Source organism: Mirounga angustirostris, unplaced genomic scaffold (assembly GCF_029215605.1).
Source record: "Mirounga angustirostris isolate CCGP_5_RB_7025 unplaced genomic scaffold, mMirAng1.0.hap1 SCAF_11, whole genome shotgun sequence".
NCBI lineage: Eukaryota > Metazoa > Chordata > Mammalia > Carnivora > Phocidae > Mirounga > Mirounga angustirostris.
In genome coordinates, this window is record NW_026991719.1 from 14,594,906 (window position 1) to 14,618,648 (window position 23,743).

Sequence of the window (23,743 nt, forward strand, 5' to 3'; positions counted from 1 at the left end):
TCTGCTTGAGATGGTCTCTCTCCCTCTGTCCCTCCCCCCGCCCCGCTTGTGCTCTAAATAAATAAATAAATAAATAAATAAAATCTTAAAAAAAAAAAGATCACCATCCACTTTACCTATTTATACTTAGTTGCTGAACGCTGCTGGAGAAAAGTCCCACATGTTTATTATATGTAGTACCATTTATTTAGTGTTCATCCTTAGCTGAATCCTCCAAAATATTGTCATGTGTCCCTAGGCCAATCTTTTTCCCATCTCCTACAGCTGTTGTTCCATTTACCATTCATTTTAAGACAAATTTTATGTATCCTCATTATATGTTTATTATTTTGTTAACTTTCTTCTCAACCAGAGAGTAAGTTCTCTACCCCAGTGCTGGAACACAGTAGACATTCAATCTATGTATGAATAGTTCCCTCCAGCCTTTGTCAGTTGCCTATTTCACAGAGTAAACTGAGGCTATCAGGAATGAACTCTTATCGATATTCTGCCCCCAAAACTACAAATTTAACTCTACCTGAGAACACTTTTCACCTGGTCGTTAGTTCTTGCTAATGTAACCAATAAACTTCCTATCCACCAAATAGTCAAGAATCAGCTTTCCTCTCAACCGACCTTTATTAAGTACCTGATATAGCTACTTATACATCATAAAGGTGAGTGGGTATTTCTCAAGGTTCTAGCCTTGATACTCTCCTCTTCTCCTTCTAGGTATTCTCTCTAGACTAGCTTTTTCATTCTCAAGGCTTCCATCGTTACCATTTAAACTAAAAACTGCCATATCCACATACCCAAGCCAAACCTTGTTTTTAAGTTCTGAACACTTTACTTCCAACAGTCTGCTAGTAGTCATCCCTCCTCAAATTTCCGAGAGGCACCCTGACATGTCCAAAACAAAACCCATTTTCTCCCTCTATATGCATTCATCTTTCTGTATTCTCCAACCTTTCTTCATTTAACAAACAAGTATGTTCCAAGACCTATGATAGACACCGAGAATACAAAGACATTAACTGTTCAAAAGGAACTCATAGTCTAGGAAGAGACAATGAAAATAATAATATAATCCAATTCCTATAAAGATTGAGATATGCGCAAGGTGCTAAAGAAGCGTAAGAATAGAAAGGGGGAATTAGGGAAGATACATTGGAGGATTTAATGCCTAACTAGAAACTTAGCGTTAACCAGAGACAACCAGCTCAAAAAAGGATCATGGTATCAACAGGCTATCAGAAACAATTTAGAACATAAAATACAAAGCAAGGAGTGGCAGCCATAATCCAGATCATACAGCACCTTAAAGGCCATATTAACAAACTTGCACTTCATCCTGAGTGCAACTGGGAACTTCAAGAGTTTTAAGCAAGTGAATGATGTGGTTAAGGCTCCTATATCAGATATTTCTGGCAGTTGTGTGGAAGGATGAAGGTTAGAGGCAGTTATAAGGCTAGCTGAACAGTTCAGGCAAGAGGAAAGCCTGCACAAGGGGCAGTGGTGGTAAGGTTAGAAAGAAACATGAGAAAAAATAATTAGGAAGCTAAGTGGGTGGGCCTTCCTAATTAAATGGATATTCAGAGGCCACAGTCAAGAAGGAGTAGTGATTTAAAATGGCTCTTGGCAAAGTTTCAAGCTTGGCTGAAAGAGCACCCACAAATCAATGAGTAAGAACAGAAATCCAACAGAAAAACAGGCAAAGGCTATAATCAGGTAATCCACAGAAAAATAAAAGGCCATTAAACACATTTTAAAAGCTCAGTTTCACTGGTAATCAGTTCAATGCAAATTATAGCAATGAGATACCATCCCCACCCCCAACTCCCCCAGAAAAAGATAAATAAAATTTTTAAAGATCAATGATATTTGATGCTAGTGAAAGTGTAGGAATAGAAACATCTATACAATAATAGTAGAGCATAGCTTGAAACACCTGTTGGGGTTGCAATTTAATAGTATATATCAACACTTAAAGCACACATTCCCTTTGAGCCAAAAATTCTACTTCTACAAATATAGCCTTCACACTTATAAAGAAACCTCTAGATTACAGATGACTTAAACAAGAATATGGACACAACCTAAACATCCATCCTTAGGGACAGATCAAACCAATTATGGTAATCCCTACCACAGACTAGTACAACACAACCTAAAATACATATGAAGCAAAATGGAAAGGTTTCCAGAATACATATATTTTAAGGGTAAAAATAAATCACAGAACAATATTCACAATATATTCAAATTTATGTTTAAAAAAATAAAAGCCCATATATGTCTGTGAATGCACAGAAAAAAGTCTAGGAGAACACAAATAAAACTTCTATTTGGAGAGAAGAGGGTGGAAAGGAGGAAAGGATGGGACAGATAAAAAGACACGCATTTTTTACTCTAGCTAAGTGCGTATTTTGATATCCTCTCTCCAAACATGAATTACTTTCATAATTTTTAAAAATTAAAAACATAATGTGTGTGACATGTGGCATGTAACTAGCTAACAAAGCAATCTGATAATAAGTAAAATAAATCCAATGGCTTTTCTAAAGCCACAGCCCAAGCTAATAGTGTTTAATAAAGACTACTACTAAACATCTCTTTTGTTACTATTCTCACATATGCTTTACACATTGCCCAAAGGGCCTGTGTCCCTTGCTGGGAGGTGGAAGGGCAAACCCACTTTCAGGCACTCTTGCTACTCAAAGTGGCACTCAAAGAATTTTTCTTTGCAATGCAAGAATCATATTAATTGATGTTTTACACATCCTTATGTCTTTAAGGTTCTCCAAAACCTTTTAAAACCTTAGCCAAAGCAGTCTTGAAAAAGAAGAACAAAGCTGGAAGTATCATAATCTCAGATTTCAAGATATACTATAAAGTTGTAGTAATCAAAACAGTATGGTACAGGCCAAAAATAGACACATAGATCAATGGAACAGAGTCCAGAAATAAACCCACACTTATATGGTCAACTGATTCACAACAATGGGGAAAAGACAGTCTCTTCAACAAATGGTGCTGGGAAAACTGGACAGCTACACGCTAAGCAACAGAACTGGACCACTTTGTTACACAAAAACAAACTTGAAATGGATTAAGAACCTAAATGTGGGGGCGCCTGGGTGGCCCAGTCGGTTAAGCATCTGCCTTCAGCTCAAGTCATGATCCCGGGGTCCCGGGATGGAGCCCCACATCTGGCTCCCTGCTCAGCGGGAGTCTGCTTCTCCCTCTGTCCCTGACCCTGCTTGTGCTCTCTCTCGTTCTGTCTCTCAAATAAATAAATAAAATCTTAAAAAAACAAAAAACAAGAAACCTAAATGTGAGATCAGAAACCATAAAATTCCTAGAAGAAAATACAGGCAGTAATTTCTTTGACATTGGCCACAGAAACATTTTTTCTATGTGTCTCTGTTTTTCTATCTTTCTACTTTTCTATATGCCTCCTCTGGAAAGGGAAATAAAAGCAAAATTAAACCATTGGGACTACACCAAAATAAAAAGCTTCTGCACAGCAAAGGAAACCATCAACAAAACAAAAAGGCAACCTACTGAATGGGAGGAGGTATCTGCAAATGGTATATCTGATAAGGGGTTAATATTCAAAATATATAAAGAACTTAGAGAACTCAACACCAAAAAACGAAATAATCTGATTTTAAAAAATGGGCAGAGAACCTGAATAGCCATTTTTCCAAAGAAGACATCCAGATGGCCAACAGACACATGAAAAGATGCTCAACATCACTCATCATCAGGGAAATGCAAATCAAAGCCACAACGAGATATCACTTCACACCTGTCGGAATGGCTAAAGTCAAAAAGACAAGAAATAACAAATGTTGGCGAGGATATGGAGAAAAAGGAACCCTGGTGTACTGTTGGTGAGAATGCAAACTGGTGCAGCCACTGCGGAAACCAGTATGGAGGTTCCTCAAGAAATTAAAAATAGAATTACCCTATGATCCAGTAATTCCACTACTGGGTATTTACCCAAAGAAAATGAAAACACTAATTTGAAAAGATAAATGCACCCCTATGTTTACTGCAGTATTATATACAATAGCCAAAATATGGAAGCAACCTAAGTGTCCATCCATAAATGAATGGATAAAGATGTGGTATATATACAATGGAATATTAGCCATGAGAAAGAGATCTTGCCATTTGCAACAACACGGATGGACCTAGAGAGTAAAATGCTAAGTGAAATAAGTCAGTCAGAGAAAGACAAATACCATATGATTTCACTCATGTGGAATTTAAGAAACAAAACAAAGAAAAAAGAGACAAACAAAAAAACAGACTCTTAAATAGAGAACAAACTGGTAGTTGCCAGAGGGGAGGTGAGTGGGAAGAGGGGTAAAATAGATAAAGGGGATTAAGAGTCCACTTACCTTGAGATAAGCACTGAGAAATGTATAGAATTGTTGAATCCCCTTTTTAAAAAAAACTACAATATTTACCATTCTTGACATAAATAACTGTAATAAAATTTAAGTGACTGAAAAAAGAATCAGGGCAGAGGGTGAGAAAGAAATATTTTGACCCGTAATTTAACTAAAACTTGGCTTTTATTCACTGTTTCTTAACATAGTGTACTCTTTCAACATTTTCTCAAGAGCATAAACTATCTTCGGAATTTTCCCTCTTTGTTATATAACAAATATTTCCTTATAACAAATGCTTTCTGATGACTGTTTTTAACATTCTTTTACTTCTGAAACCAAATCTCTCTAAGTAACTTTCAAGTGGTTTTTTGGCCCATCATCATTTTCTCCAATGTCAAAGGATGACTAATACAGCAAAGTGAGGGGAAGCTTCACTTCTGAAGGTAAATAAAAAATAGCAATGAATATTTGCTTCCAGTAGAGCACTCCTTTCATATCTAGGGTGAAGAAAGAGGGTACAAATTCATTTTGACTAGTGGGTGATTATAACTGAGACTTTTTTATGACTTGCTGTTATGGGCTGAAGCGTGTCCCCACCCCTGCCATATTCATATTTAAATCCTAACCCCAGTACCTCAGAATGTGATTTCATTTGGAGACAGGGTCTTTAAAGAGGTAATTAAGTTAAAATGAGGTCATCAGGGTGGGCCCTAATCCAATGACTGGTATCCTCATAAGAGGAGGAAAGGAAGACACAGACACACAGATCATGTGAAGACACAAAGAGAAGACAGCCATTTACAAGTCAAGGAGAGAGGCCTCAAAAGAAACTAAGCCCGCTGATACCTTGATCTTGGACTTCTAGCATCCAGAGCGGTAAGAAAATAAGTTTCTGTTGTTTAAGTCACTGTAATGAACTGAATGATGTCCTCCCAAATTCATAAATTGAAGCCCTAATCCCCAATGTCATTTTATTCAGAGATAGGGCCTTTAAGGAGGTAATAAAGGTTAAGTGAGGTCATAAGGGTCAAGTCCTAACCCAAAAGGACTAGTGTCCTTGTAAGAGGAAGAGAAACCAGAGATACCTCTCTTCCCCACAGGCACAGAGAAGAGGCCATGTGAGGACACAGCAAAAAGGCGGCCATCTATAAGCCGAGGAACGAGGCCTCACTAGAAACCAACCCTGATGGCACTTCAATTTTGGACTCAGAGCTCCCAGGATTGTGAAAAAATAATTTTCTATTGTTTAAGCCACCCAGTCTGTGGTACTTTGTAAGGGCAGCTCTAGCAGATTAATACACGTGTCAATCCAGTAATTTAAAAAGAATTTTTTTTTTCCATATCGGAGAAGACAAAGCATTTCAGTGCCCCTATTAAAACAACAAAACTACAGCCCAGGTGACGGAAGCTTTTTATAACATCTTTCTTACCTTCTTAAAGAATGTCGCAGGTGCCATTTCAGATCCATTCAGTGTTCGTAAGAGGAACATTGGCCAAGATGACGCATTCATCTGATACCCTATTTTATAAAATAAATCAGCGTGAAAAAGTCTCCCTGTGACATTACAGCAAGTTGGTATAAAAAAGAGGTTTTGTTTACCATTCTTCTCCAGAGAATGACTTTCTTATTGAGAAACTAAGGACATAGCTAAGAGAAGCAGATGCACCCTCCAATCAGTTCTACTGTACCCACTGTACTACTTGGCAGCAATGCTACAGTAGGGGTAGAAACTCTCATTTTAGAGAAGCCACTAGCTAGAGGTCACCAACATACATATATGTATGTTAGGAATGGGCCATAATACTAGGGGTGATCCAAGCCAAAACCCACAAGAGCTTCCAGTCCCCACCAACAGCCACACAAGCACAGCAAAGGCTGCAAAAGACTTCCAGCCCTTCTTTTTCCTTAGAGTCCCTGCCTTCTTTCCTTTCAGAGAGACAGTTTCTTGTGAAACTCAGCAAACGTACACTTATGATGCATTTCACTGTATATAAATTTCACCTCAAAATTTAAAAAAAAACTGTAAATAAACACTGAACTCTAGTTAATGATATGCATGCTAAAGTATTTAGGGGAAATGTACTAACATCAAAAACTTCCTCTGAAATACATTTAAAAATAAGATGGATTGATGAATCGCTAGAAAGGCAGATAGAGGGCGCCTGGGTGGCTCAGTCATTAAGCGTCTGCCTTCGGCTCAGGTCATGATCCCAGGGTCCTGGGATCGAGTCCCACATCGGGCTCCCTGCTCGGCAGGAAGCCTGCTTCTCCCTCTCCCACTCCCCCTGCTTGTGTTCCTGCTCTCGCTGTCTCTCTCTCTGTCAAATAAATAAATAAAATCTTTTAAAAAAAAAAAAAAAAAAGAAAGGCAGATAGATAAGGGATAAAGCAAACATGTAAAATGACAATGGCAGAACCTAGGTGATGGGTATGTGGGTGTTCACTGTAAAATATTTTCACCTTTTCTGTATGTTTGAAATTTTTCATACAATGTTAGGAAAAAAGATAGCTCTCACTTTAGCAATCTTTACACACACTAAACAAGATCTTCTCTTAGAATTTGTATCAGATGAAATCAAAATACACTCAACAGGTGTCTTTTTTAGAGATCTCATCAATTAATAGTGAATATCACAGCATCTGGCACATGCAACAGGGGGTAGAGGTCTGCTAGTTGTATTGCTTTATTGCAATCCGTTTCATGCAACACTTGCCTGCACTGATGCCAGAATTAAAGAGAACTTGCCAGCATTCCTGATGGATACATGCATTAAGATAGGGAGGCACACGAATCACTGGCAATCCCTGGCAATAGGTCCATCAGTAGGATTAACCATGCAAAAAAGTTCAGACAGAAAGTCATCCTATAATAATCCTATACCAAAATCCCCTTAATCTGAGGGGGGAAAAATTGGGGGAAGAAGGGGATTTATTATATACTCCCTTATAATAAGTCAGTATTATTAGTGATATCTAATAAATAATCATCCACAAAATGGATTTGCCACATTGTGGTTAGAATATTGCATAAAAATAATTCTCTGGTTCTTATGCCTTTCTCTTAACCCCCATCTTATCCTATTACATCATGTAATCATCATCATTGCTATCATCATCATCATCATCTTAATTTGACATTTTTCTTATTTCTTTAATTGCCTAGGGGCACCTAGGTGGCTCAGTCGGTTAAGCAGCTGCCTTCAGCTCAGGTCATGATCCCAGGGTCCTGGGATCGAGCCCTACATTGGGCTCTCTGTTCAGCGGGGAGCCTGCTTCTCCCTCTCCCTCTGCCTGCTGCTTCCCCTGCTTGTGCTCTCTCACTCTCTGTCAAATAAATAAATAAAATCTTTAAAAAAAAAATCTTTAATTGCCTGAAGTCAAACATCGATTAAAAGGCCAAAAATAGATGAAAGTGCATATAAAAACTCAAACACAGATAAAACTAATCTACAATGTTAGGAAGTCTAGACAGTGGTACCTTTGGGAATGGGAGGTTTATGACAGGATCAGCAGGAGTGGGGCTTCTGGGGTGCTGATAATATTCTGTTTCTTGATTTGGGTGATGGTTATATGGATGTGTTCATTTATAAGCTGTACACTTACAAACTGTATACTTTTCTGTTTGCATGCTAAAACTTTAAAAAAGCTTTTAAATAATAACCTTTAAGGTTTAAATAACCTTTTAAAAAAGAAAACCAAGTAAGTTGTGTTATAAAATGGAAACTGAACTATTCAAAGCACCTAATGAGCAAATTGGCAAAAATTGTCTATTTTTAATATGTACTATCAAAATATATATTAATCAGCATGTACTGCTATGTATTTCATATTTTTAATTAAAAAACTCTAAAAGTCATTTGAAAAAAGAATTATCATAAATCTGGCTATGTGTTTGAAATGTTGGCAATCACAGCAGTTATGCTTCCTTTAAACAAAATTCCAAAAACATATTATCATTTGTAAACAAATCAAATCCAAACAGGGAAGCACTATGCCTCAGGTTTACACTTCTGTCTCTTACAGAATTCTGTAGGATATAAGAGATATTTAAAACATAAATGATATGAAGAAAGAAAAGAAGACAAAAGGCAGAAAAGACACACACCCTAAACCACCTTCTTGGAATAACACATCTCTAATTAGTTATTTTTTAATATTTTAAACCAAATTAGGAATAATTAACAATTAGAGCAAGAAAAGTATAAAAGTATATTGCTAAAAGAGTGGTAATTATTAATATCTTAAATTTGGGGTTCTGAGGAAATTTTTAACTATAGTAGGAAACAAAAAGAAATCCATTCTCTCATTGTGCTTTACACTAGAGAATTTTCATTTCCAGCATTGTAAAGAAGAAACCAAAACTAATATCTACCATTCACTCAAGACTACAGAAGTAATAGGGACGCCTGGGTGGCTCAGTTGGTTAAGCATCTGCCTTCAGCTCAGGTCATGATCCTGATCCCGGAGTCCCAGGATCAAGCCCCGCATCGCATTGGGCTCCCTGCTCAGTGGAGAGTCTGCTTCTCCCTCTGCCCCTCACCCCGCCCTCATGGTCTCTCTCAAATAAATAAAATCTTAAAAAAAAAAAGAAGACTGTAGAAGTAATAAAGGAAATCACTTATTTTCTACAGAATAACAGAGTACATCTAAATATATTTTGGGGGGCCAGGCTTTTTTTTTAAGATTTTATTTATTTATTTGAAGAAGAGAGAGAGAGCACAAGCAGGGGGAGCAGTAAACTGAGGGAGAGGGAAAAGCAGGGAGAGGGAGGAATAGGCAGAGGGAGAAGGGCAGGGAGCCTAATGCAGGGCTCAATCCCAGGACCACCCCCACCCCACCCACCCACCCCACCCCCGCCCACATCATGACCTGAGTCAAAGGCGGATGCTTAACTGACTGAGCCACCCAGGTGCTCCCAGGGGTTTTGTTTTTTTTAAAGATTTATTTATTTGGGGGGGGAGTGCACATGAGCACAGGAGGGAGGGGCAAAGGGAAAGGGAGAAAGAGTCTCAAGCAGACTCTGAGCTGAGAACAGAGCCCAACGTAGGGCTCTATCTCATGACCCTCAGATCACAACCTGAGCTGAAACCAGCAGTTGTATGCTTAACCAACTGTGCCACCCAGGCACCCCCGGAGTACATCTGAATATTAAGAGAGAACAGGGATGGGGCGCCTGGGTGGCTCAGATGGTTAAGCGTCTGCCTTCGGCTCAGGTCATGATCCCAGGGTCCTGGGATCGACCCCCGCACCGGGCTCCCTGCTCAGCGGGGAGTCTGCTTCTCCCTCTGCCTGTCACTCCCCCTGTTTGTACTCTCCCTCTGGCAAATAAATAAATAAAATCTTTTAAAAAGAGAGAGAGAGAGAGAACAGGGATGCCTGGGTGGCACAGTTGGATTTTTGGTTTCCTCCCGGGTTGTGGTCTTGGGGTCGTGGGGGTCGTGGGGGTCGTGGGATCGAGTCCTGTGTCAGGCTCTGCACCGAATGCTGAGTCTATAAAGTTTCTCTCCCTCTCCCTCTACCCCTCCCTGCCTTGTGCACACACGCTCTTTCTCTCTTTAAAATAAATAAATAAATATTTTAAAAATAAATAAATATTAAGAGAGAACAAATTTGCCCGAAACTGGAGTCACATACTTTTTAGCTTTCAAAAACTTGGTCAAAATTGAGAGTTTTGTACTTAAAAACCTTTGCTCATAAAGTTCCATCAATCTCCTTTTCAAAGATCTAAAGGTACTGACCCCTACCCCTCACTATGATTTCTTCTCATTGTAGTTATAATGAAACTTCCAAGTTTGAAACTGGGGTCTGGATGTGGAATCACACCCTTCACCTGGGCTCCCCGCCATGCCAAAAATGCTGAATGGCTCAAAAGACAATAATGAGGGAGGAAGTGACTCAGTAAGAAATGCTACAAACTTCTCCCCCAGAAGAGTTTCTGAATCTGCATGTGTGACCCAGTAGAGCTGCTTCTGACATTTCAAGTTTGAAGACAGCATGTGTCTTGCCCTGGAGTGGAGAACCTTCAGCACACATATGCCACATGTGTACTGACACGAAACTCTGTAACATATGGTAATGAGTTGATCTCTCATACATTCCCCACAATAACCATCTATTTGCAAAAATGCCTGCAAGAGATTTCTAAAAGGCTACTTCAGGGGCATATGGCTGGCTGGCTTGGTCAGTAGAGCAAGCGACTTGATCCTGGGGTTGTGAGTTTGAGCCCCACATTGGGTGTAAAGACTACTTAAAAATCAAATCTGGGGCGCCTGGGTGGCTCAGCTGGTTAGGCAGCTGACTCTTGATTTCGGCTCAGTCCTGATCTTGGGTCATGAGATCAAGGCCCACATGGGGCTTGATGCTCTGTGCAGAGCTCCCTCCTCCTCTGCCCCTCCCCCTGCTCACACACGCTCTCTCTCTCAAATAAAAAATAAAACCTTTAAAAAAGTAAAATAAAATCTTAAAAATAAATAAATAAAAGGCCACTTGAAACTTTTTCTACTGAATATTACATTAATAAGAATATGTTACTTTAAAATTTGTTTATCCTTACCCAGTGGAGGCTGAAGTAAGTCCCCTTCCTTTTCACATGTCCCAATAGGCTGTATGTCTGGAGAATCGACAAGTCTCCAAAAATCATTTCTGTTGTCACTACCATCCAGTCTTAAACGTAGCCTGGCACCAGTAATTCCAACAACCGTGGCTATACAGATTGAAGTCATATTGCGAGGGTCATGGGCTTCCAATTTCATACCAACTTTGAAGTCATTAGCTGGTGGAACCTTGGACTGTACATGTTACATATGTGTGTGTATGTGCACACACACATACACACACACACACACAAATAAAGTTTTGTTAAAATGTATCAACTGTAAGAAAAACAAACAGTCAATTATGTTACCAGAATACCTGTGAAATGTTTTAAGTAACAGTCATAGCAGATGGTGAGCAAAAGAACTATAAGGGTCAAGGAAAAGATCTTCTCCAAATCCTTTCCTTGGCTTGATATGCAGCATAAAAACACTGCCCATTGCTGGTCTTATTCCTTTGTCCACTTCCAGGCAACCCAAATACAGCCTATAAAATGTACCCTTAGTGGCTTTCTAAAATAAGAATCTGATTAGGCCATTCCCCTTGAAATAAACCAACTGGCAGCTCACCACTGCCTAAGTCCAAGTCCTCAATACAGTTTAAGAGCCCCCACACCTTTAACCTTATTCCCACACTATCACCTCTACCCACTTTGTCCTCCAGCCACTCCATGCTATCCCTCAATACTCAGGTTCTTTGTACATCCATGTGCCTTTGCTTTGGATGTTCTCTCTGCCTGGAATATCCTTCCCCTCATTCCAACCATCTCAGATATCACCTATTCTATGAGCACTCCCAGTATAGAGTTATCATACTTTTCATAATTAATTATTTACATGTCTGTCTTTCCCTCCAGGTGGACAATCATAAGGGCTTAGTATACCTGACACAGAGTAAATTCTTAATGAATGAATGCAAATAAACCATCTGGCCCTTAAGTGGCATTACCACAATCCCATTATCTCCTCACACTGCTAGAACCTAACAATCACACAGACATCCCTCAACAAATTAACAGTTCATATTAATATATACAACATCTATACAATTTTGGCATACCTGTCTGAAACACTCAGAAGGGGCACTCAAAGATCCAGTCTCTTTCAAGTAATTTTCCCAGTGGAAATCATCTGAAAAAAATATATATATACACAAAATAGGGGGTTTTTCAGTATATATATGTATACTAACTTTTAGGAGTAAAATGGGACTTTAGTTCCATATCTCATTTAAAAAGGACTTCCTAAAGAGCGGATTCAAATTTCCTGATCTGCATTTGATTACCAGCATAGAAATAAAAAGACAACTTTCTGATAATAATGGCTCTGATATAATTACACTCCAGATCTTCTCCATGTAATGAGGAATTAGCACAATGATTCTAAAAATGTAGACTCTAAGAACAACTAAAGGATTTTTTTTATAGAGTAATAGCAAATTCTACTCATCTGTCTCTAATATAAATTTATTCAAGACATGTGTATACTCGGGGTGCCTGGGTGGCTCAGTCGTTAAGCATCTGCCTTCAGCTCAGGTCATGATCCCAGGGTCCCGGGATTGAGCCCCGCATTGGGCTCCCTGCTCAGTGGGAAGCCTTCTTCTCCCTCTCCCGCTTCCCCTGCTTGTGTTCCCTCTCTCGTTGTGTCTCTCTCTGTCAAATAGATAAATAAAATCTTAAAAAAAAAAAAAAAGACATGTGTATACTCAAGACCATTTCATCCCATTAATGTGAAGCCACTTCTTTTTTTCATGGAGAACTAAAGGTGTTTAGGTATGTGGTCTAACAGAATCTTACCTCTGCAATGCTTTATGGAAAGAAAAAAATCTGAGAACCAGAGTTGTTTCTCAATTGACTATTAGATCTCCATACATGGTATCAAGAATATGGTGGCAGAACAAAGCAGTAAACCAGTCATCAGTACAGTCATGATATGAATTATTTTAATGATCTATATTTTCTACAAATGCTTACTGTCCCTTCTCTCACTCAGTCTTCATGATGTATTACAATGGTATTGAAGGTCATAAAGGTATTGAAGGTACTTTGCCTGGCTTGCACCCTTCAATTCAGTGTTCCAGTCAGACTGCCAAGACACTGAGAAAATGACTTGATAGCAGTATCAAAGGTACTATTAATTCATACAAAGCTTTTTTGTTTTTTTTAAAGATTTATTTATTTATTTTAGACAGAGCGAGAGAGAGAGAAAGAGAGAGAGAGACAGCACGAGCATGTGCGGGCGTGTGTGCAAGGAGAGGCAGAGGGGAGAGAGAAGCAGACTCCCGGCTGAGTGGGGAGCCCATGTGGGGCTCAATCCCAAAACCCCAAGATCATGACCTGAGCCGAAATCAAGAGTCAGACGCTTAACCAACTGAGCCACCCAGGCGCCCCATAATTCATACAAAGTTTAATTCTCATCAACCACCTATGCTCTTGTTTAATTTCCTCACACTTACTGGGTTTGACAGATTCCCTTCCTGGGGGAATCCGAATTACCAGCCTCTTACACATCCTTCCAAGGATAGAATACTTATACACACATACACATACACACAAATGGAGTGCTGTTAAATGATTAACAACCAGCTTTCCAGAATATACGAATAAAAAGCCTGACTGGTAGTGTTTGCAGATTTCTATGGTATAAATACTACCACCATGGCTGATCACAAGGTGACAGGGTGAAGTCGCCAACTACAAAGCTGGGAAGAGATGTGCACAAGTGCCTCTCCCAAGCCGGTGTGAGCCAGCTTCAGCACACCACTGTTCTGTGTGTTTATGCATTTATATGTGTATGTACACATATTACATATGGCATTAAGCATGTCATACATAACACTGTGCACCCTGCTTTTTGTAACGATAAATCTAAGAGATTATTCCATTTAAAAAAAATACTGGGTCTAATTCTGCTCGTAGATATGAAGCTAGCACTACCACAGTGCTTAATGGCATGCAGCAGAATGTCAAGATTAGGGGCTCTGAGGTCGAACCTGCCCTCTTCCAGTCTGGCTCTGCTTCTTCCAAGCTATGTGACCTAAGCAAGTCATTTCAGTTTCTCAGCCTCAGTTCCTACAAAATGAGGAAAAGTAATACATACGGCACAAGGTATTTTGAGAATTAAGTGTTGAAGCATACATATGTCACTCAATAAAAAGCATGCATTATTATTCTAAAACTAAAAGTCAGACTTGTGCCTCAATTTATTAACACTGGATAGCTTTGTCAAAAGTGAATACTGGGGGACACCTGGGTGGCTCAGTCATTAAGCGTCTGCCTTGGGCTCAGGTCATGATCCCAGGGTCCTGTGATCAAGCCCCGCATCGGGCTCCCTGATCTGTGGGAAGGCTGCCTCTCCCTCTCCCACTCCCCCTGCTTGTGTTCCCTCTCTCACTGTGTCTCTCTCTGTCAAATAAATAAATAAAATCTTTAAAAAAAAAAAAAGTGAAAACTGGGGTGCCTAGGTGGCTTAGTCGGTTAAACGTCTGCCTTCAGCTCAGGTCATGATCTCAGGGTTCTGGGATCAAGCCCCACATTGGGCTCCCTGATCAGTGAGGAATCTGCTTCTCCCTCTCCCTCTGCCTCTCCCCCTGGCTCATGCTCTCTCCCTCTCTATCTCTCTCTGTCAAATAAATAAATAAAATCTTAAAAAAAAAAAAAAAAAAAAGTGAAAACCGAGGGCGCCTGGCTGGCTCAGTCCATAGAGTGTGGGACTCTTGATCTCAGGGTCGTGAGTTCAAGTCCCACAGTGGGCATGGAGCTTACTTAAAATAAAAAATTTTTAGATATATATTTTGGGGGGCCGCGCCTGGGTGGCTCATTCAGTTAAGCATCTGCCTTCGGCTCAGGACATGATCTCAGGGTCCTGGGATAGAGCCCCACATCAAGCTCCCTGCTCAGCAGGGAGTCTGCTTCTCTCTCTCTCCCTCTCCCTTTATGTGTGCTCTCTCTCTCTCTCTCTCTAGCTCTCACTATCTCTCAAATAAATAAATAAAATCTTTAAAAATAAATAAATAAAAGTGAAAATGGAGATCCATGGTTCCAAAATTAACTGATCAGGATATTTCAGTGACCTCCTAAGACTAACCTGACAATCAGGAAACCCAAGGTTCTAACTGAAGCTCTACCATCATATGACCTTGGAGAGCATTAAAAAAAGAAGAAAACAGGGGCACCTGGGCGGCTCAGTTGGTTAAGCATCCGACTCTTGGTTTTCGCTCAGGTCATGATCTCAGGGTCATGGGATCAAGCCCTGTGTTGGACTCCATGCTCAGCATGGAGTCTGTTTGGGATTCTCTCCCTCTCCCTCTGCCCCTACCCCCGCTTGCTCTCTCAAATAAAATGTATAAATATTTTCTTAAACCAGGGGTGCGTGGATGGCTCAGTCAGTTAAGCATCTGACTCTGGATTTCAGTTCAGGTCATGATCGGAGTTGTGGGATCAAGCCCCACATCGGGCTCCACACTTAGTGGGGAGTCTGCTGAAGGATTCTCTCTCTCTCCCTCTCCCTCTGCCCGCCCCCCCCCCGCTCATGTCTCTTTCTCTCTCTCTCAAATAAACAAATCTTAAAAAAAATAAAAAGAAGAATGAAACACGAGTGGAGGGGAAAATCTGACTATGGCATCATTAAGGAGCCAACACCCCAGGAAGAAAGAAGCGTAAGTTGAAGATAATGACAGGGAAACTAAAATCATTTCACAATAATACCTCAAATAAACCAGCTACATTTGTAAAATTTTTCAATAACACTAGAAAAAAATTCATTTAACACTATTTTTTAAATATTTTATCACCATTTGTGTCTGAATGGGCTATAATTTGAGCTAGCAAATCCTTTATACCAGTATTCTGCAATATGATCATTTTCTATCACATTGCTAGCTAATGACCCCATGTAGCATTTAACCATTGGAGCCTTAACTTTTTTTCTTTATTCTTAAGGCAGTATTTTCAGCCCCCAAAGCTATTCAGTTTGGCTGCCCACGTGCTGAGACCCTACCAATAACATAGGGAAACACACATAGCAACAGGCTTTACTTAGATTTAGATTTGCTTAAATTTAGATTTGACATATCTTCAATAATACCACAGCTGGAATTCCTGAGCAGGAGCCAAAATAGTCAGAAAGTCTTACCCAAACCTGAGGACCCAGTCTGCCTATGCATCTTATCCTCATGGACAAACTGGAGCAGGGGAATGTTATTCTCCCTCAGAAAAGAGTCCTGGCAACTGACAGGTTTGTTCATGAGACAGTTGTACACATATAACCATGTGATCTGATTGTTATTTTGCACATGTCCGTGGTCCTTCTTGTTTGCCTTGTACTCTATTCTAATCCATACATTAGCCCAAACACCTTTTGACAAACTGAACATAATCTATATGAGCCACCCTGGTCTTCTCCAGAGTAAATCAGAATCCTAATGTCTCCCAGCAGTGCTAGGCTTGGATTCAGAGGCTCTGTAAAGAAGATGGGCAAAATATCTAGAGTTGGAAGCTTCTCAGCTGAATGATCAGCACCTACTACTTCACAGCAACTATCACAACTATAACTGGGGATTTGTTTAATGTCAGTCTTGCCCCCTAAGCTCAAAGAGGGCAGGAATCATGTTTGTCTTATTCATCACTGGTTTTCCATAAAAGGTTGCCAGTATGTGCCAGGCACTGTCCGAGGTACTGTGGACCCAGCAGTTAATAGCACAGACAAAAGCCCTGGCTCTCTTGGAGCTCACCTTCTAATGGTCACTGATTTCTAAGATGAGATGTTAGGGTCAGGGCCCTGAGAAACATCCGCAGATGTCTGTAAATTTGATTAAGTAATCTCATTTTTTCCATCAAGTTTGAGAATTTTGAAAAGTTACTAGTTTCAATCTTTAAGAATATATTTTTTAATTTCTTTTTATGAAATGTCCAGAATAGCAAATCTATAAAGACAGAAAGTACATAAGTGGTTGCCTAGAGCTGAGGGAAGGAAGAGGCATTGGGGAAAAACAGGGAGTGACCACTAACTGGATATAGGATTTCTTTTTAGGATGATGAAAATGTTCTAAAACTGATTGTGGTGATAGCTGCACAAGTCTGTGAATATACCAAGAACCAATGAATTGTATACTTTAAATGGGTGAATTCTGTGGTATGTGAATTATATCTCAATAAAATGGTTATATTAAAAAAATAAAAGAGACGAATTTGTAGGGATGAGGAAGAACATTTTAACCTAATGGCCTCCCTTTCCTTGGAGGGTTTTGGAGGTTGGAGGGAATTGCTGAAGAACAAATAAGGTCAATGGAAAAGAGAGCTAAGGAAGCACTGGAGGCTGAGCCACAGTGAGGAAGAAGAATGATTCCATGCGGATTACCGCTATAGGCAATCTTCCTGTAGGAACAGAAAGTCATAGGTGAACTACCCCAAGAGTGGGGCTGGCAGGACAGGTACAACAGAAAAACAAGGGGCAAAAGGTTTGCCTGGAAAACTCTGATAAACACAGTAAGTTTGTTATAGTTATTTTTTTAGTCAGCTTTTTGTGTGCATATGACTAATTTTTTTGTTTTCCTTAAAAGCAGGTAGAGATCCTATCTCCTGAGTCTCTGATGCAGTGCTACACACTTGCTGTCCACAATAAGGAACTTAAAACATGAATTAATAACTCATGGTTAATAAACATCTACTGAACATTTACTGTATGCCTAGGCATTATATTAGATGCTTTACATTCATTTTCTTTATTTAATTCCAACAGTCCCATGAAGTAAGTAGTATCATCCTTGTGCTACTGAGAAGAAAAAAGAGACTAAGAACATTGAGTAATTTGCCCAAGGTCAAAAAGCCGGTAAAGAATGAGGCCAGGATTCTAGAACAGGTCTGTCAGACCTCCCAATGCCTAAGCTTTTATCCAATGAACTATCTTTTGACCATCAAAAAATGGATTTTCACATTGACTCTAATATTAGAAGAGTTTTTATTAATCAAATTATCATTTTTAATTGGTAATAAATGGTAATTATTAACTAAGTATCTTTAATTTGGCAAAAACTGCATTGAAATACATGATTTTTTCTACTTTAATCCCTTACCAATTTATCTCTAAAATAAAACCAAAGTAAAATTTTCAAAATAAAATCTTTTACCTTTCCTATTGCTCAGGTTTTACATTTATAGGAGTTTACTATACATAGACTATACCAAAAGCAATAAGAGTTCATACCAACACTGAGTGAAGAGAAAAATATATTGTACTGAACTACTTTAAAACCTACCATTTTGCACAGAAGATGTACCTGAGTGAGGAGCTTTCTCTGGATTCTCCTTCTTGGCATCCATTGAATCTAAAAAATGAAAGAAAATAGTGAGCAACACTGGAAGGCCATAGCAAAAGTCTAAAAGAGCTCTTAGAAAACCTATAAACTAGGGTGCCTGGGTGACTCAGTCGGGTGACTGTCTGACTCTCGGTTTGGCTCAGGTCATGATCTCATGGGTCATGGAGTAGAGCCCTGCATCAGGCTCCGTGCTCAGCAGGGAGTCTGCTTGAGATTCTCTCCCTCTGTCCCTCCCCCCACTCACGCTCACTCTCTTTTTCTCTCTAAAATAAATAAATTAATCTTAAAAAAAAAGAAAACCTACAAACTAAAACTATTTTCTAATAGGACCCAGTTTTAATTTTATAATTAATATCCTTATTTTCTGCATAGGATTTCACTTTCTAACATACTACCTATCTTACAATTTGCCCATTTATTTTGTCTATTGTATGTCTCATTCCACTCAAATGTAAACTCCAAAAGGGAGCTTATCCCCTTCTCTCCCCCTCTATAAAATTAAAAAAAAAAAAAAAGAATTAACGTACCCTAGAAATAAACCGCATGCTTTTAAGAGTTTAAAACGTAAGAGGGAAATTGGAATACATGTAATTCAATAGACAATGTAATAGGCAGAGATTTTTCTCTGTGCCAAGCTGAGGAGCTCCAATAGCACTAGACCTTGTGACTTTACAAATCTAAGACATTATTTTGTCCATATATATATATACACCCACACATATATATACACACACATCTTAAAGGACTCATTTTTTAAAATTAATCATAATACTGTTATTATGCTGAAAAAAATTAACCATAATTCCTTAATAACATCAAATAAGCAGTCAATGTTCATATTTCCCCAAATGTCTTATTTTAACTGTGTGAATCAGGACCCATATAAAGTCCATATATAGCAATGGATAATAAGTGTCTTCAGTCTCTTTTGATACTTATAGGCTCCTCCTCCTCCTCTTTTGTTTCCCCCCCTTCCTCTGGATTTTTTTTTTGCTCATGATACCAGTTTAGTTTTACAGTCTGGATTGTGCTGACTAGCTCCTATGGTGCTGGGTTCTGGTCCTTATCTTTTCTCTAAATATAAGCTATTAGTGGGGCACCTGGGTGGCTCAGCCAGTTAAGCATCTGCCTTCGGCTCAAGTCATGATCCCAGGCTCCTAGGATCGAGCCCCACATCAAGCTTCTTGCTCAGCAGGGAGCCTGCTTGTCCCTCTCCCTCTGCCTGCCACTCCCCGTTTGTGCTCTCTCTCTCTCTGACAAATAAATAAAATCTGAAATAAATAAATAAATAAAAGATATTAGTGTGTTGAGCTTAATCAGATTCAGGTTTGGCTTTTTTTTAAAGATTTTATTTATTTATTTGAGAGAGAGAATGAGATAGAGAGACCATGAGAGTGGGGAGGGTCAGGGGGAGAAGCAGACTCCCTGCTGAGCAGGGAGCCAGATGTGGGACTCAATCCCAGGACTCCAGGATCATGACCTGAGCCGAAGGCAGTCGTTTAACCAACTGAGCCACCCAGGCACCCAGGCTTGGCTTTTTTGAGGGGAGGAGAGAAGAAGGTGACTTCACAGGTGGTGTTGTGTACTTCTCACAAGAGGCTCCTAATATCTAGTTCTTTCTCTTTTTGTGATACGAACAGCCACAGATGGCTATTGCTTAGATCCATTAGTCCATTAGTGGTTACAAAATGGAGGTATTCTAGGGCGCCTGGGTGGCTCAGTTGGTTGGGTGACTGCCTTCGGCTCAGGTCATGATCCTGGAGTCCCGGGATTGAGTCCACATCTGGCTCCCTGCTCAGCAGGGAGTCTGCTTCTCCCTCTGACCCTCCCCCCCTCATGTGCTCTCGCTCTTTCATTCTCTCTCTCAAATAAATAAATAAATAAATAAATAAATAAATAAATAAAAAACAAAACAAAATGAAGGTATTCTAATTTTATCATCCTGTCTTTATTAGCCAGAAAACTTGTATAGAAAGAAACCTCCCCTCTTCAATCATTCAATTACCTGAGGTACAAATCACATAGGAAAGTCTCAAGCAACACTTCATTCTTTTCCTTTACTTTCTAATTTTCAAAATAATGAGCTGGATCCCAAGCATTCTCCAGATAACCAGTAAGTTTTGTTCTGCTGTGTCATTATGAACTCATGAATTTAACCATACTTAATGTGTTGCCAATCTAGCACTGTTTTACTCTTATTGATACCCAAATTGTCAAACAACAAGCTTCTCGAAGAAAGATCTATGAATGATATCAGGTATCATTTTCAGGTAACAATTTAAGGTAACAGATCTACTTTCTGGTTATGACTCAGTGCCTCTTCAAGATGTGTGAACATTTGAGATGGATATATAAATTGCTTTCTATTTAAATGATTTGACTAGTACAAAGAAAGTACACACATATTTACTAAATAGTTCTATAGTAAGATTTTCTAATAGGAAAGAAAGTAAAACTGTAAAGGCATGGCTCCTGCTCTAGAGAAGCTGAGAATCTAGTTACAGAGACTACACTAAACACTTGACAAAACTGGGAATAGCAGAGGACAACATTCAGCAGTCAGCCACAGAAAAGCTCCTAAGAGACACAGGACTTGAACTGGATCTTGAAGGAAGAACATGATTTAGGATGGCAAAGGTGTGCAGGATGTATTATAGAAAAGAAAATACAGTTGACCCTTGAGTAACATGGAAGTTAGGGGTACCCATCACCTTCAGTCGAAAATCCACAAATAACTTTTGACTACCCAAAATCTTAAGTACTAGTAATCCAGAAATGGTTCACTTGAGAGTTTTTTCAAATTGTCACAAATCTCCAAAAAATTTCCCAATATATTTATAAGAAAAAAATCCACATATAAGTGAACCCATGCAATTCAAACCCATGTTGTTCAAAGGTCAACTATACAACTCAAAAGAGAGAGTGCAAATGAGTGTGGCATATTCAAGGCAAGGTGAGCAGACTTCTCACTAAAGCAAGACAAGGTGAAGCTTATTTATTTGTTTGTTTGTTTGTTTGTTTATGGGGGTGCGCAAAGGAAGAGAGAGAATCTTAAGCAGGTTCCATGCCCAGCACGGAACCCAACATGGAGCTTGATCTCATGACCCTGAGCCAAAATCAAGAGTCAGTCGTTTAACCAACTAAGCCACCCAGGCACGCCAGAATGAAGCATTTTTTAACCAATCATATTAGAGTTAGAAGATTTGGATTCTGATTTTAACTTTGTCACAGACTGTTGTATGACCTGTTCACTTAAACTCCCTGTCAGTTTTCTCACTTATAAAACTTGGAAGAAGGGGCGCCTGGGTGGCTCAGTCGGTTAAGCATCTGCCTTTGGCTCAGGTCATGATCCCAGGGTCCTGGGATGGAGACCCGCATCATCGGGCTCCCTGCTCAGCGGGGGGCCTGCTTCTCCCTCTCCCTCTGCTGTTCCTCCTGCTGTTCTCTCTCTTTCTCTCTGTCTCTCTCTGTCAAATGAATAAATAAAATCTTTAAAAAAAAAAACTAGTAAGGAAAAACATAATTATCTTTAATAGCTATTCAGTTCTGAAATTCCAATTCTAAGCACTTAACATCTCTTATGACTTTATTTCTAAAAGGACTTTTTTTCAAAAGTTCAGTCTACTAGAAGGTACTCATCCCAAATGAATAAAAATATCATCACGTTTAGGAATTAAATCTTACCTTCGTTCACTGTTCGCCCCATGGTATTCTTTTCTGGTACTCTTTCCTACAAGGAGAAAGATCAATTAATGCCTCCTTTTAGCATATTTCTGAAGGGCATTATTATTAGAAATCAGTTATAGATTTAGATCATTTTAATTTATTTCCCTTTAATAAAAAATAAGTTCAGTAGATTAATAGTTGGCAGGGGCTGAGGAAAGAGGGACTAGGGGAGCGACTACTAATGGGATGGGTAAGGAGTCTCTTTTTTAGGGTGATGAAAATATTCTGGAATTAAATAGTGGTGATAGTTATACAACCTTGTGAATACACTAAAAACAACTGAATTATAACACTTTAAAAGGGTGAATTTTATGGTTAAATGAATTAAAAGGAGCAGATGGTAAATTGGTAGAGTTGGGATTCAATCTGAGGCCTATCCCAAAAACCACTTGAGCCCATATTATGGAGAGATGGAAGAATCATGACTGTGTTAGTACAACTTGTAAGAACTGCAAGAGTCAAGTCTTCTAACAAGACAATTACTTGTTCAAAGATCTGTGTATTGTGAGCCATTAATTCAAACTTTTCCTGCATGTCCTCAATATGCCAGGCAATCTACAACAAAGATAAATAATACACTGTCCTTGCCCTCCAACAGCTCCATCCAGGAGCTATGAATAAAAAACACAATATGAGTGCTATAGAAGAGCTATGTACACAGAAATATTTAATATGGCAATTGGATATCCATCTCACATTACTCTGTGTGCCTGTGGTCAGAACATGATAATGTGTATAACGGAAGATAATTTGTTATTTAAAGAAGCCCATGGAGAACACATTCATTAAGCCACCCAGAACGCCTTCTGCATCTCTGACTCAACAGACTTAAACTCAAGCATCATCTCCTCAAAATTTGCTCCTTCTGACATTTTTGTTTCTCCTACTGACACACTACTCTTCCAGGTACTTGGGATTTAAAACCCCAGGTATGACTGAATGTGTGAAGTTCTCTTCTTTCACTCACACATTCAATCAGTAGCCAACATGCACTCTCTCATTTCTCTTTCCCCTGGCACTAACTGGTTTATACGCTCATTAGCTCCTGCCTGGTCTAATACCATAGTCGCCTAACTCATTTTGCCACAAGTCTTTCCCCACCACAACCTACCCAATACCTGTCAGATACGGACTAAGCTGCTTTCTTGCCAAATCAGCTACCTGCTTCAGTGATTTCACTGACTACTGAATTGAACAAAAAATCTTCTGCTGGGCCTATTTAAGGTCCCTCACAATTTCAAAGCCACCTGACATCTACCGCCTACAGCTATACTGTGGCCTAGTTCAAAACTCATCATGTTGTTCCATCTGCATGGGATACCCTTTCTTCTGCTGCTTCTTGAAATCCTAGCCATCCTTTAAGACCAAACATAAATCCCATCTCTTTCTTAAAGCTTTTCTTGTTCCTTTCTATATCACCACCACCAGTTTCCAGATGTGATATAGTCATGTATTTAACAAATATTTACAGAATTCCTATATGCTTGGTGCTGTGTAGACAGAAGATACACAATCTACTACAAAAGACCTTAGAAATCTAGTGAGAGAGACTTATTAACAACTAATTATCGAACAAAGAATAAAATACAAGCTCTATTAAGAGAGGTAAAAGTGGTGCTCTGTGCAAAGACAAAAACACAATTAACTGGGAATATAAAAGAAGCCTTTTCAAAAGAAGTGGCACTTGAACTGGTCCTTTAAAGATGAGTATTTCAATGAGCAGAGA

The 23,743-nt window shown here is 39.2% G+C and overlaps 1 protein-coding gene across 4 annotated transcripts in view; it reads right to left on the reverse strand.

The window, feature by feature from the left end:
• SCML2 (Scm polycomb group protein like 2) overlaps window positions 1–23,743 on the reverse strand; it is a 95,397-nt gene that overhangs the window by 56,242 nt on the left and 15,412 nt on the right. For 3 of the 4 annotated variants that reach the window (XM_045875468.3, XM_045875461.3, XM_045875476.2), the window contains exons 2-6: window positions 21,976–22,021; window positions 18,232–18,300; window positions 12,037–12,107; window positions 10,937–11,171; window positions 5,813–5,901 (exon numbers count right to left, since the gene is read on the reverse strand). In XM_045875468.3, coding sequence (XP_045731424.1) covers window positions 5,813–5,901; window positions 10,937–11,171; window positions 12,037–12,107; window positions 18,232–18,300; window positions 21,976–21,997 — 486 coding nt within the window. In that variant the 5' untranslated portion in view covers window positions 21,998–22,021. The remainder of the gene's footprint in view (window positions 1–5,812; window positions 5,902–10,936; window positions 11,172–12,036; window positions 12,108–18,231; window positions 18,301–21,975; window positions 22,022–23,743) is intronic. The other variant, XM_064573833.1, reaches the window with a different exon arrangement.